The sequence below is a fragment of the Nicotiana sylvestris genome, chromosome 8 (assembly GCF_000393655.2).
Source record: "Nicotiana sylvestris chromosome 8, ASM39365v2, whole genome shotgun sequence".
NCBI classification, from domain to species: Eukaryota; Viridiplantae; Streptophyta; class Magnoliopsida; order Solanales; family Solanaceae; genus Nicotiana; species Nicotiana sylvestris.
The window spans coordinates 173,661,102-173,676,317 of record NC_091064.1 but is presented as its reverse complement, the minus strand read 5'-3'; the positions used below and the strand labels follow the sequence as shown (position 1 = coordinate 173,676,317).

At 40.8% G+C, this 15,216-nt stretch overlaps 1 protein-coding gene across 1 annotated transcript; it reads right to left on the bottom strand.

The window, feature by feature from the left end:
* Positions 1 to 9,158: 9,158 nt before the first annotated feature.
* Positions 9,159 to 14,244, bottom strand: LOC138876029 (uncharacterized). Its single transcript, XM_070154914.1, has 6 exons — positions 13,918 to 14,244; positions 12,927 to 13,473; positions 12,377 to 12,597; positions 11,640 to 11,764; positions 11,219 to 11,477; positions 9,159 to 9,230 (listed from the first exon to the last, which is right to left on the bottom strand). The coding sequence occupies exons 1-6, from the start codon at positions 14,242 to 14,244 to the stop codon at positions 9,159 to 9,161; spliced, it is 1,551 nt and encodes a 516-aa protein (XP_070011015.1).
* Positions 14,245 to 15,216: the final 972 nt, after the last annotated feature.

The window sequence follows — 15,216 nt, the reverse complement described above, 5'->3', positions numbered from 1 at the left end:
CCGTGGGTCTGTTGTTCCATCATACTTTGGAATATCAGGCATTTTAAACGTTTTTGGAATTGGGAGTGGGGCAGCACTCGGCTTCCAGGGTTGTTGCGAATATCTGTCCATGTCTACCCCTTTGATTATGGGCGGCACCCCGGGTATCTGGTCTATGCGTTCACTTTGCTCCTTGAGCTATTTCTGCAAGGTTAGTACTAAATTTTGTAAATCAAAATTAATTACATTACCTGGTTCTCTCTCCTGCGATTTACTGGGGGTTCCACTGCTGCCTGAGTTAACAAGCCCGGAACGAGAGTTTTCTATAGTGTTATTATTTGGAGAAGGTGTGGGTGTTGCAACAGGTAACTGGTTAACAAGCGCCTCAACAACTTTGTTGACCTGAGCAGTAATTAATTTCTGCAAAGCTTCATCAATAGCTTCAGTATTTTCAAATTGAGCATACTCGTTTATTGAGATCCATCAGGAGTACCCTTACGAGATTTCCGTGGAGAGTCCTGCGGAGTAGGACTTGAATGTTAATATTCTGTGGGCCTCCCTGACTTTGTTTGTTCTCTCTATTTTCTGGGGTGTTGTCATTGTTATTCGACATAATTGATATAACAAGGAAGGTCAAGTGAAAAGAAAATAGATTATCAGATTCCCGGTAACGGAACCAATTTGTTTAACCAAAAAATAGAATTTCAGTCAAAGCTATAATTTAGAAGAACGCGGGTTACTGATAATCAAAAGAATATGTAGAAGAGAATAATTTGGAGTAACCAGAGTGTAATCAGGAGAAAAACAAGTGAATCAAAGTATATTTCAATTGTGTCTTGTCCTTACAAGTGACTAGATACCTCCCTTTTATAGGTATCTTGAAGATATCCATTTCCTTCAAATCATAATGAGGCTATTATGAATAATTAAAGACATTGAATGGTACGTTACACAATCATTGTAATCAATACAAATTCTCTAATGTATATGGTATTTAATGCCTGTCGAATTCCGTATCTGCGCTCTTTATTATGGTCAGATCCATTCCTTTTGATAAATGATCTAAATAGGTACGGGCGTTGAATCCTTCAAATGTCCTCCCGTGGCTCTTCCTTTGCCTTTGCTCGTTTCTATTGCTGCCCGTGCCTCTTGACTAATTATAATTATTTCACTATTTGACCAGTCCACGTGTCTCAACATATATAAATTCAATTTTTCCCAATACAATACCATCTCAAGCCCGCCGAGTCCTTGGGTAGCTTGGCAGAATTCACTTCTATAGCCATTTTAGGCATTTAAAATTTCCTATAGTTTCATTTTAATCTTCACGTGTTTCAAAGTAAATGCTCGATTCATAGAGCCGTGCTTTGTCTGAACAATTTTTTAAGTTTTAATCAAATGCATTTGCTCTTTATTATTCACTACTATCTTTACACTTTTTCTTTCCACATCGTTATTATTACTCTTCCTGATAATCTAGTGACTGTGACATGTAATGAGGCAACGCAACATGAGAATAGTGACTTAGAGGGGGAAGATTAGGTACCCGGGGAAATTATCAGGGTGGTTGAGAATTTTGAGAACAAGACTAAGTCCAACCTGGTAGAAATAGAAGCAGTGAATTTGGGTGATGCCGAGACCGTCAAGGAGACTCGCATCAACACTCATTTGTCACCAATAGAGAAGGAAGAGTACATTTGGTTCCTAAAAGAATATGAGGACATTTTCGCATGGTCATATGATGACATGGCAGGTTTGATCACTTCCATTGTGGCTCACAAGTTGCCTACTAATCCTATGTGTCCTCCAGTAAAACATAAACTCAAAAAGTTCAAACCAGACATGAGCCTGAAAATCAAGGAGGAAATTACCAAGAAGATCAAAGCCAAATTTCTCAGGGTGGTCGAATATCCAACCTAGTTAGCTAACATTGTGCCAGTTCCGAAGAAGGATGGGAAGGTCAGAGTATGAGTTGATTATCGGGATTTAAATAGAGCAAGTTCTAAGGATGACTCCCCACTGCCAAATATACACATCCTAATAAAAAATTGCGCCAAGAACGAACTCTAATCCTTTGTAGATTGCTTCGCGGGTTATCACCAGATTTGGATGGATGAATAAGATGTAGAGAAGACAGCTTTTATCACACCATGGGGTGTATATTGTAACAAGATGATGCCATTCGGTTTGAAGAATGCTGGGGCCACCTACATGAGAGCTATGACAACCATCTTCCATGATATGATACATAAGGAAATAGAGGTGTATGTGGATGACGTCATTATCAAATACAAGAAGGACGCAGATCACATAGCAGACTTAAGGAAGTTCTTCGACAGGCTAAGGAGGTAAAATTTGAAATTGAACCCCGCAAAGTGTGCATTTGGGGTTCCCGCAGGAAAATTACTGGGATTCATTGTCAGTCATCGAGGGATCGAACTTGATCTGTCTAAAGTCAAAGTTATTTAGGAGTTACCACCACCTAAGAGCAAAAAGGATGTGATGAGCTTCCTAGGACGTCTCAACTATATCAGCCGCTTCATAGCACAGTCCACAGTCATATGTGAACCCGTCTTCAAGATATTGAGAAAAGATGCTGAAACAAGATGGACAGAGGATTGTCAGAAAGCTTTTGACAGGATCAAGGTGTACCTATCCACACTACCAGTTCTGGTCCCGCCAGGACGACCTTTGCTACTCTATCTATCTGCATTGGATGGAGCCTTTAAATGTGTTTTAGGACAACATGACGAGACAGGAAGGAAGTAGCAAGCCATATATTACCCGAGTAAGAAGTTCATACCTTATGAATCACGGTATTCACTGCTTGAACGCACTTGCTACTTTGACCTGGATAGCCCAGATATTGAGGCATTACTTTTGTGCCTACACTACTTACCTCATATCTAGGATGGATCCCCTGAAGTACATATTTCAGAAACCCATGACTACTAGGAAGTTGGCTAAATGGCAGATACTCCTAAGTGAGTTCGATATCGTCTATATAACTCAAAAGGCGGTCAAGGGACAAGCCTTGGCAGATCACCTTGCTGAAAATCCAGTGGAAGGAGAATGCGGACCCTTAAAAACATATTTTCCTGATGAAGAAGTATCATTCCTAGGAGAAGACATTACCGAGGCGTATGACGGTTGGAGGATGTTCTTTGACGGAGTCGCAAATTTCAAAGGAATGGGCATTGGAGCAGTTTTGGTATCAGAAATGGATAAACACTATCCAGTGTCTACTAAACTCATATTTCCTTGCACCAACAACATGGTAGAATATGAAACCTGTATACTAGGGCTCAACATGGCAGTCGACATGAACATTCAAGAGTTGTTGGTAATTAGTGATTCAGATTTACTTGTGCACCAGGTACAAGGAGAGTGGACCACCAAGAATTCCAAGATATTTCCATATCTGCACCATGTGCAAGAATTGAGAAAGAGGTTTACAAAGATAGAATTTCGACATGTGCCTAGAATTCAGAATGAGTTTGCCGACGCATTGGCCATTTTGTCATCCATGATACGACATCCAGATAAGAACTACATTGATCCCATTCTGGTGAGGATCCATAATCAGCCGGAATATTGTGCTCATGTCGAGGAAGAAGCAGATAGAAAGCCTTGGTTCCATGACATCAAGGAGTATTTGTCAAAAGGAGAATATCTGGAACATGCAAATCACACTCAGAAGCGCACCCTCCGAAGATTGTCAAATCACTTATTCCACAGCGGAGGAAACTTGTATAGAAGAACTCCTGATCTAGGTTTACTAATATGTGTCAACGCAAAGGAAGCTTCTAAGCTACTTGAGGATGTCCATGCTGGGACCTGTGATCCGCATATGAATGGTTTCGTCTTGGCTAAGAAGATACTCTAGGTAGGCTACTTTTGGATGACCATGGAGACGGATTGCATTCAGTATGTCCACAAATGCTTTCAATGTCAAGTGCATGCCGACATGATAAAAGTGCCACCGAATGAGCTCAATGCAACAAGCTCTCCTTGGACATTCACCGCATGGGGAATGGATGTTATTGGTTCGATTGAGCCCACTACTTCAAAAGGACACAGGTTTATTCTGGTAGCCATTAATTACTTCACAAAATGGGTAGAAGTTGCATCTTACAAAGCTGTAACCAAAAAAGTCATCACAGATTTTGTCAAGGATCGTATTGTCTGCTGATTTGGAGTTCCCGAGTCCATTATTACCGACAACACTACCAATCTCAACAGTGATTTAATGAAAGCTATATGTGAAGCCTTCAAAATCAAGCACAAGAATTCCACAGCCTACAAACCTCAGATGAATGGAGCCGTAAAATTTGCCAACAAAAACATCAAGAAGATACTAAGGAAAATGGTAGAGAACCACAAACAATGCCAGGAAAAGTTACCTTTTGCTCTATTGGGGTACCGCACAATGGTTCGCACATCAACCGGGGCAACTCCTTACATGTTGGTTTATGGTACCGAGGCTGTCATCCCAGCCAAAGTGGAGATTCCTTCTTTAAGAGTCATACAAGAAGCTGAACTCAGTGATGCAGAGTGGATAAGGAGTCGCTATGAATAATTGGCCCTTATCGATGGAAAGAGGATGAACACAGTGTGTCACGACCAACTTTATCAGAACAGAATGTCCAGAGCTTTCAACAAAATAGTCAAACCAAGGAAATTCGCACCAAGTCAATTGGTGCTGAAGAAGATCTTCCAACATCAAGATGAAGCCAAAGGAAAATTCTCTCCCAACTGGCAAGGTCCGTACATGGTTCACATGATACTAATAGGAGGAGCACTCATACTTGCAGAAATGTACGGAGAAGTCTAGCCAAAACCGATCAATTCAGAGCAGTCAAGAGATACTATGCTTAGATACTTTACATTACCTCACTCGATGTAATTAAACTACGCTTGACCTGATTCCTGTTTAAGAGGGGATACGTAGGCAGCCTTATGGGTTCGGTCATATCATAATAAAATTCCCCCTAAGATCAGAAACTAGGGCAAAATTTTGAGGATGGCCCTCAAAATTCCGGAGCAAGTCCAGCCAACGCCATCGCATGCTAGAAAGTCAGTTAAGAGACTGGGGCAGAATTTTGAGAAGGATTGTCAAAATTCTGGAGAAGGTTCAGCAGGGTCCATCATCCGCAAACAGTTGAAGATCATCTACCAAACTGGGGCAGAATTTTGAGGAGGATCCTCAAAATTCCAATATGAGATAGCTGCAATGCCTTTGAGATGGGTTACAGTTACTAGTTCATCAAAATCAGTTGATATATCAATACGTTTCTAAAACAACTCTATTTTTTCAAATATTGCATATTTTCGAAAACTCTACTTCCATAACAGTCAGGTGTCACCCAAGGGAACTCGAAAGGCTTTCAGAACGAAGCAAAACAAGGCCAGCGACCAGAAGCACGAACCAACCTCCCCCCCCCCAAACAAAATTTACAACTTTTCTTTGAACGCAGGTACATTTGACGTAATAATAGAAATCGCAAACATGTATACACAAAGCAAATTCACTATCCAACTGGCCATCAGACACCGAATATATCTCCAGCTAAGACAGATACTACTCTTATTTGCCTCTCGCTCTTTGCATAGGACAAATCCCTATCCCCCATATTTGCATAAGGCTAATCCTAGCTTCCCCATTTACATGAGGCTAATCCCTGCCTCCCTATCTACATGAGTCTAATCCTTGACTCCCTATTTGCATGAGTCTAATCCTTGATTCCATTTGCATGAGGCTAATCCCAGCCTCCCCATTTGCATGAGGCTAATCCCTGCCTCCCTATATGCATGAGTCTAATCCTTGACTCCCTATTTGTATGAGTCTAATCCTTGACTCCATGAGGCTAATCCTTGCCTCCCCATTTTCATGAGGCTAATCCTTTCCTCCATACCTGCAATCCTTTCCTCCATACCTGCATGAGTCTAATCCTTGACTCCCCACTTGCATGAGTCTAATCCTTGACTCCATCTTGCGTGAGGCTAATCCATGCCTCCCTATTTGCATGAGTCTAATCCTTGACTCCATATTTGCATGAGTCTAATCCTTAACTCCATACTTGCGTGAGGCTAATCCCTGACTCCCGCATCTACATAAGGCTAATCCCTACCTTCCTATTTGCATGAGTCTAATCTGTGACTTCATGAGGCTAATCCTTGCCTCCCCATTTGCAAGAGGCTAATCCTTGCCTCCATACCTGCATGAGGCTAATCCTTGCCTCCCCACTTGCATGGGACAAAGAATTGTCCCTCTTTTCACAAATATTACTCTATTTCTAAGTACTCTTTATTCGCTTTTCACTCGGGTTAAGCTGTGCCATCCATTTCACAAAACTAATCATTGTCTTGATAATATCATGACTATTACATATCATGGGCTGAAATATCGCCAACCTATCCAAAGGTATTATAGTCTAAAGGCATCGTACTCATAGCCGAAAGACACCATGCCATGGCCTGAGGATCTCTCAAATTTGCATATCATTAATCAAAGGCGTCATGGCCCAGAGGAACCTTCCTCATGGCCCGAGGACATCATTTCATGGCCTGCAAATCCCTTATCATACGCTTCATGGCCCAGGACGTCATGGTCTAAGGACATCCTCCTCATCGTCCGAAGACAACCTTCATGGTCCAAAGGGAACTTGCATCATGTTTAATTCTTCGCAAATACATGTTTGTAGCATCTTTCATTTGCAGGTAGCCAGTAAGCAACCACTATTCTAGCAGGAGCGATCTCGCTCCATTTCTTTCAAACTGTTCCGAGCTTTAATCGCTCAGCATAGCCGCTTTCGCATCGCGTGTCCGTTCTTGCAGTAATTTCATCGGCATATTCCATAAATGAACCCAGAACTACACATAGCCTGATTCCTATAAAATCAGGGATATATAGGTAGCTCGAAGACCAAAGTCTGGCCTCTGTCTTTCAAAACATCCCATCCGGTCAAAATTGGCCATCATTTATTTACCCGAAAACTCTTTCATCCTTCCAGGGCAAAGAGGGGCAACTGTTGATACCCAATTTTTCCTATATATTTTTAGTATGCATAAATACTTTCAAAATAGCATATATATGCATATATAAGCATGCATAAGATTTTTATAATTTTCCTATAATTTTAAAGATTTTAAATTGATTTATTTCCTTCTCTTTTACTCATAAAATCCCCAATAATTATCCCTCAAATTATTTTTGTGGTGATTTAGTCATTTATTTTCTATATTTATGCCAAAATATGGTTAAAATATTTTCTATGCATTTTTATAATTGCATTTTGTATTTTTAAAGCTAAAATTTCATATAATTGCAATATTAGCCTTATTAATGTATAATTACATTTATATGTATAAAATCGACCTTCTATATTTTTAAAATGTTGAAAATCTATTTTAAATCATTTTAGTACACAAAATTGTTTTCCAGAAATTATTTGTTATTTAGTATAAATTATATAGGAAAATTGGCTATTTAAAATATGGCTAGATTGCATTTTCAATTTTAGCCTTAATTTAAACCTAACCCCAGCCCAATTTCATTTTAAAACTACTCGACCCAAACCCTAAACCCGCCTACCCTACCCAGAATCAATTGAATCATGGCCGTTGATCTGAGAGATCAACGACCCGTATTAACCCCTTCCTTTTTTATCCTATACGACCCCCTAACCCTAAGTCATTTTCCAAATTTGCCGCCTATGTATTCTCTCATCTCCTATCCTCTATTAGAAACCCAACCAAACCCTAGCCCCTTTAGCCGCTGACCTCCCTTCTTTAGTATTCTCCGGTGATCTCCCATCAACTCATAAGCCTCCAATGGCTCCTCTAATGCTATGCTTTCCTTCTCTAAGGTCTTCAAGGGCCCAGGGCCACGCCAACTTGCACCTAAGGCTCATCACTTGCCTGTTCTTGGCTATTCCAATGTGATTTCGAGCAAAATCACATTGTATTTGTCATGATCCTTGGGATTCTAGACAGGTTCTTTCATCTCTATATGGATTTCTTCTGAAAACCCCAATTTATTCCTGTATCTCTTAGATATGTACAGATCTAGGACAATTCAAGTTGGTTTCTTTAATATTTTACATTGTTTTTAAAACTCTTTTACAAGAATCATCGATTTCAAACTGTTTTCGCCTTCTTCTAAAATTTGGGTCTTCGGAACTTCTTCTAAAACTTTATTTAAACTGATTTTTATGTTTAAACTTATATTTCTTTCATATTTCGATTGATTCTATGATTTTACTACCTTTTCAACTCGCCTATGTTAAAGTCCTAATTTTTCTAGATCTTCTTCGTTTGGTTCTGTGTATTAGCATCACTACTCGTTTCTTGTTTGAGTTTCTGTAACTATCTCACTTCGAATGTGTTTCTACTGTGTTTCTTATGCCTAACTTACATCGCCTCTATATGTTTATGTTCATCTTAACTGGTCAATACTTGCTTCTTTGCTTGCTGTGTTTGGTTACTCCTACTTTACTCCTTTTATATGCTAAGACTCTCTCTTTGATTGCCTCTGAACTCCTTGTCTCTTGGCTTGATTTGAAAACTTCTATGTTTTAATTATTTACTTGTTACTCCCCTTAAATCAATGATTTCGAATCCTTGATTCCCTGACTTACTATGTGCTGATTTTCGATTATTTCCATATTATGCAACTTTATTTTGTTTTATTACCTTATTTGGATTAACCGAGTACTTTACTGATTCTTCATTATTTGTTTCCCTAATTGAACCCCTATGTACTTACCCCTAATTGTCTATTCTGTACCTGATCCTCTACTTGATTTCTTTCCTCAATAAATTGATAATAATATGGAAAATTATGGAAAAATACCAATTATTATAAAAAGTGATTTTGAAGGCGTATATGCAAATTTTAAAAATAGTTTGAGGAAAAATTGGGTATCAATAGGTGCCCCTATTTACCCGGAAAGAAGGAAAGAGTTTTCGGGTAAAGAAATGACGGTCAATTTTGACCAAGCTAAACGATTTGAGAAATTTAGGCTGCACCCTGGCTTCTAAGTTGCCTACATATCCCTGGTTTTACAGGAATCAGGCCGTATGTAGTTCAGGATCCATTAGTGGAGTATACCGATGAAGACTTTTCAAGAACTGACGCAATATCTAGGGTTGTGTGAGTGGACGATTTACGAGAATGATTAGGTTTGATATGGCTGAGGGAACTGGAGCGGGATCAATCCTGCTGGGATAGCCATTGCTCGCCGGCTTACCTGCAAATAGAAGCAATACAAGCGTATACTGTGTATAATTTAAATATGATGCAAATTCTCGTTGGACCATGAATGTTATCTTTGGACGATTAGGAATGACGTCCTCAGACCATGATGTCCTGGGCCATGAAGCGTATGATAAAGGATCTGCGGGCCATGAAATGATGTTCTCAAGCTATGAGGATGGTGCCTTCGAACCATGACGCCTTTGAATAATGATATGCAAAAGATTGAAAGAGATCCTCAGGCCATGACATGGTGTTCTCGGGCTATGAAAATGGTCCCTCCGAACGATGATGCCTTTGAATGAGCTGGAGATATTTTAGCCCATGATGGATGCAGCAGTATGATGTGGACAAGACAGAGCTTAGTCTTGTGAATTGAAGGGAAGATCTTAGACCGTAAGAGAAGCGATATAAATAGTGCTTGGGATAGTGCTTAGTTTCAAAGAAAATTGGAGGCACAGCTTAGCCACGAAAGGTAGAATGGTAGCCTTATGCAATGCAGATGCAGATGGAGGTAGGGCTTAACCTCAGAAGGCATAATGGTATCCTTATGCAAGGATGCAAATACAGATGTAGATGGAGGTAAAGCTTAACCTCGGAAGGCGGGATGGTAGCCTTATGCAAGTCAAAAGACAGAATAGTAGCCTTATGCAATACAGATGTAGATGGAGGTAGATCTTAACCTTGGAAGGCAGAATGGTATCCTTATGTAAGTCGGAAGGTAGAATGGTAGCCTTATGCAAGTTGGAAGGTAGAATGGTCGCCTTATGCAAGTCGGAAGGCAAAATGGTAGCCTTATGCAAGTCGGAAGGCAGAATGGCAGCCTTATGCAAGAATGCAGTGGAGACAGCGTTTAGTCTCGGAAGGAAGAATGGTAACCTTATGCAAGAAATAAGATAACAACTAACAGTAGAGTTTTCTTAGCTGATAGCAGATTGCAGCATTGTGATTATTGGTAGTATTGTGACATACGGAACATCACTAGTTTGTGCTGATAACAGATGTAGGCAAGTGCAATGGTTCTGAGAATCATATTCTTGAACAATGTTTGTCCTGTGGGCGTACAATGTGTCTAATGATTTCATGATCCTAGTGCCTGCATCCAAAGAAAAATCGTGAGTTTTGTAAGGGGGAAGGTTAGTTCATATCCCCACTGGATTCGCTTGACTCGTTCGGCTTTGATTTGGTGATACCGTCTGTATCATTGGGGTAGCATTGCTAAACAAAGTAGTTTCAATAATAATCATGCATGATTTTGTAAAAATATGACATAAAATAAAAATAGCTTTTAGATGAACCGATGACTGTGATGTGGTTCAAGACATTGCAACCTCTCCTGCTACGGAATTTTGAGTGTCCTCCTCAAAATTCTTCCCCAGTTTGATGGGTTGACATTTCCAACTGTTGCTCGTACGGTGATCGGCTAAAATTACTTCGGAATTTTGAGGGTCTTCCTCAAAATTTTGCCCCAGTTTCTAATTGCGGGGGGAAATGCAAATTTTATTGAATTGTGACCGAACCCATAGGGCTGCCTACATATCCCCTCTTAAACGGGAATCAGGTCAGGCGTAGTTCAATTTACATCATATAAGGAAAGCATAAAGATTACACAAAGTAACACTTGACTGCATCTGAATTGATCGCCTTTGGCCAGACTTCTCCGTCCATTTCTGCAAATATGAGGGCTCCTCCTGTCAAAACCCAGTGAACCATGTATGGACCCTACCAGTTGGGAGAGAACTTCCCTTTGGCTTCATCTTGATGTGGAAAAATTTTCATCAACACTAGCTGCCCCGGTGTGAACTATCTTGGCTTGACTCTTTTGTTGAAGGCTCTGGACATTCTGTTCTAATAGAGTTGACCATGGAAGACTGCATTCATTCTCTTTCCGTCTATAAGGGCTAGTTGCTCATAACGACTTTTTACCCACTCTGCATCGTCGAGCTCAGCTTCTTGTATGATCCTTAGGGAAGGAATTTATACCTCAACGGGAATGAAAGCCTCTGTACCATAAACTAGCATATAGGGGGTTTCCCCGATTGATGTGCAGACTATGGTGTGATACCCAATTAGAGCAAATGATAACTTCTCGTGCCACTGTTTATGCTTCTCTATCATTTTCCTCAATATCTTCTTGATATTCTTGTTGGCGGCTTCTACAACTCCATTCATCTGAGGCCTGTAGGCTGTGGAATTCTTGTGTCTAATCTTGAAATTTTCACACATAGCTTTCATCAAGTCGCTGTTGAGGTTGGAGCCATTATCAGTAATGATTGACTCTAGAATTCCGAATCGACAAACGATGTGGTCGCGGACAAAGTCTGCCATGACTTTCTTAGTCACTACTTTGTAAGATGCTGCTTCGACCTATTTGGTGAAATAGTCAATGGCTACCAGGATAAACCTGTGTCTGTTGGAAGCAGCAGGCTCGAATCGTCCAATGATGTCCATTCCCCAAACGGCGAACGACCATGGTGAGCTCGTTGTGTTAAGCTCGCTTGGAGGTACCTTTATCATGTCTGCATGTATCTGACAACGGTGACATTTTTGGACATACTAGATGCAATCCGTTTCCATAGTCATCCAAAAGTAACCAGCCCGAAGTATCTTCTTTACTAAGACAAAACCGTTCATATGTGGACCGCATGTCCTAGCATGAATTTTCTCTAGTAGCCTGGATGTTTCCTTTGCGTCAACACATATTAATAATCCTAAATCGGGAATCCTCCTATGCAGGATTCCTCCACTGTGAAAGAAGTTGTTGGACAATCTCCGAAGTGTGCATTTCTGAGTAGGATTAGCAAGCTCCGGGTACTCTCCTTTTGCCAAATATTCCTTGATATCATGAAACCAAGGCTTTCCTACTGCTTCCTCTTCGACATGGGCATAGTAAGTTGGCTGATTATGGATTTTCACCAGAATGGGATCAATAAAACTTTTGTCGAGATGTTGTATCATAGATGATTGGGTAGCCAATGCATCGGCAAACTCATTTTGGATTCTAGAAACATGCTGGAATTCCGTCATTATGAACCTCTTTCCTGATTCATGTACATGATGCAGATACATGAGTATCTTGGAGTTCTTGGTTGCCCATTCTTCTCGTACCTAGTGTATAAGTAAGTATGAATCTCCAATTACTAGCAGTTCTTCAATGTTCATGTCAATGGCCATTTTGAGCCCTAAGATGCAGGCTTCATACTTGGCCATATTGTTGGTGCAGGGGAACCTGAGTTTGGCAGACATTGGATAATGCTGACCGGTTTCTGATATTAGGACTGCCCCTATGCTAACTCCTTTGAAGTTTGCTGCTCCATCGAAGAACATTCTCCAGCTGTCATAGGATTCTGCAATGTCTTCTCCTATGAATGATACCCCTTCATCAGGAAAATACGTTTTCAAGGGTTTGTATCCTCCATCCACGAGGTTTTCAGCAAGGTGGTCTGCCAGTGCCTATCCCTTGACCGCTTTCTGAGTTACGTTAACAATGTCGAACTCACTCAACAGGATTTTCCACTTGGCTAGCTTGCCGGTGGGCATGGGCTTCTGAAAGATGTACTTCAAAGGATCCATCCTCGATATGAGATATGTAGTATAGGCAGAAAAGTAATGTCTCAGCTTTTGAGCTATCCAAGTCAAAGCACAACAGGTGCATTCCAATAGAGAATATCGGGCCTCGTACGGGGTGAACTTCTTATTGAGATAATAATGACTTGTTCCTTCCTCCTTGTTTCATCATGTTTCCCCAAAATGTAGCCAAAAGCCCCATCCAACACTGCAAGGTAGAGTAATAATGGTCTACCTGGCTCGTGCGGGACTAAGACTGATGGTGTTGACAGGTACTCCTTGATTCTGTCGAAGGCCTTCTGGCAGTCATCGGTCCATTTGGTGGAGGCATCATTCTTCAACATCCTAAAGATTGGCTCACCGATAACTGTAGACTGTGCTATGAACTGGCTGATATAGTTAAGCCTTCCCAAGAAACTCATCACATCCTTCTTGTTCTTTGGCGGTGGTAGTTCTTGAATGGCTTTGACTTTCGATGGATCTAGTTCTATTCTTTGGCGGCTTACTATAAAACCAAGAAATTTCCCAGCAGGAACCCCAAATGCGCACTTTGCCGGTTTTAATTTCAAGTAGTATCTCCATAGTGTATTGAAGAACCTCCTCAAATCTTCTATGTGTTTAGTGGCCTTCTTGGATTTGATAATAACATCATCCACATATACCTCTATCTCCTTGTGTATCATATCATGAAAGATGGTAGTCATGGCCCTCATGTAGATGGCCCCTACATTCTTCAGACCGAATGGCATCATCTTGTAACAGTACACTCCCCACGGCATAATGAAAGCCGTTTTCTCAGCATCTTCCTCATCTATCCAGATCTGATGATAACCAGCGAAGCAATCTACGAATGGCTGCAGCTCATGCTTGGCGCAATTATCTATCAGGATGTGTATATTTGGCAAAGGGAAGTCATCTTTCGGACTGGCCAGGTTGAGATCCCGGTAGTCGACACAGACTCTGACCTTCCCATCCTTCTTTGGCACTGGCACAATGTTGGCTAACCATGTTGGGTATTCTACTACCCTGAGAACCTTAGCTTTGATCTGCTTGGTAACTTCTTCCTTGATTTTCAAACTCATATCAGGTTTGAACTTTCTAAGATTTTGCTTTACCGGTGGACACATTGGATCGATTGGCAGTTTGTGAGCAACAATGGACCTACTTAGACCGGTCATGTCATCATACGACCAGGCAAATATGTCCTCATACTCCTTTAGAAATTCTGTGTACTCTTTCTTTTTCAATGGCGATAGGTGAATGTTGATTTGCATTTCCTTGACATTTTCGACATCTCCCAGGTTGACAATTTCAGCCTCATCCCGGTTGGACTTAGGTCTCTTCTCAAAGTTCTCAACTTCTTTGACAATATCGTCAGGTATGTCATCTTCCTCTGAATCAATGTCTGTTTGTTGCGTTGTCTCATTGCATGTCACAGTCATTGGTTCATCAAGATAGGTAATAGTAATATTGTATTGATAAAGTAAGGAGGAAAACGATAACAATAAATATTAATTCATAAGAAAATAAAAAATGCTTTTGATAAGTTGAATAACTGTTTTGTACATCAAAGATCTTATTGCGGGAATTGAAAAATGCGAAAAGAAAATCATTTAGTAAATAAAACAGTGAATAATGCTTATTTTAGTCTTGCTACCCTGAGGCTCGTCGGGCTTTGGTTGTCCTGATTGTCCAATTCTTGATATGTGCCCCTCTACTCACAGCTTATATAGAAGGGCCTTCCTCCCCCTCCTACTCGAGAATAACACAACAGTCCATATCACTGTCCTGTAGAAACATGTTCTTCATTGCTGCAAGTACTTCTTCTTCATCCAACCCATAAATAATGTCGGCCTATTGGAAGGTCTATTCCAGATGCGGTATTGGCTGCTCTAGTAGGTAGTAAGGACAAAGCCATGGTGGAAACTAATTATTGAATTATTCCCAGGTGTATTCATATCCCAAACCAAAGGTAGTGCCATGTTTCTTGAGTTTTATGGGTTTAGAGATTCCCTGGAGGCTCTTGCCGAGCCCTTTGTCGGGTTCGTACCCACTCCAACTCAGTATACTCTCAATTTTTCTATCCCACCATTTGTCTTTATCGATAGCATTGACCCACTCAATATGGTGGTAAGTTTTTCCACCCAGCTTCCTTCTTCCCTCGATTGCCAGAATGGTCTGGCGACTGTATATAGGGTTGCTACCATCGCCGTGAATGATCACTTCCTGGTGATTCCATTCAAACTTTACTGCTTGAAGCAACGTTAATGCTACGGCCCCAGTGGCATGAATCCATAGCCGTCCCAGTAGCAAGTTGTAAGATGTTGGTACATCTATTACCTGGAAATCGACCTCGAACCAGGTTGGTCCCATCTGCAGGCATAGACTAATATCGCTAATGGTGGACCTCTGAG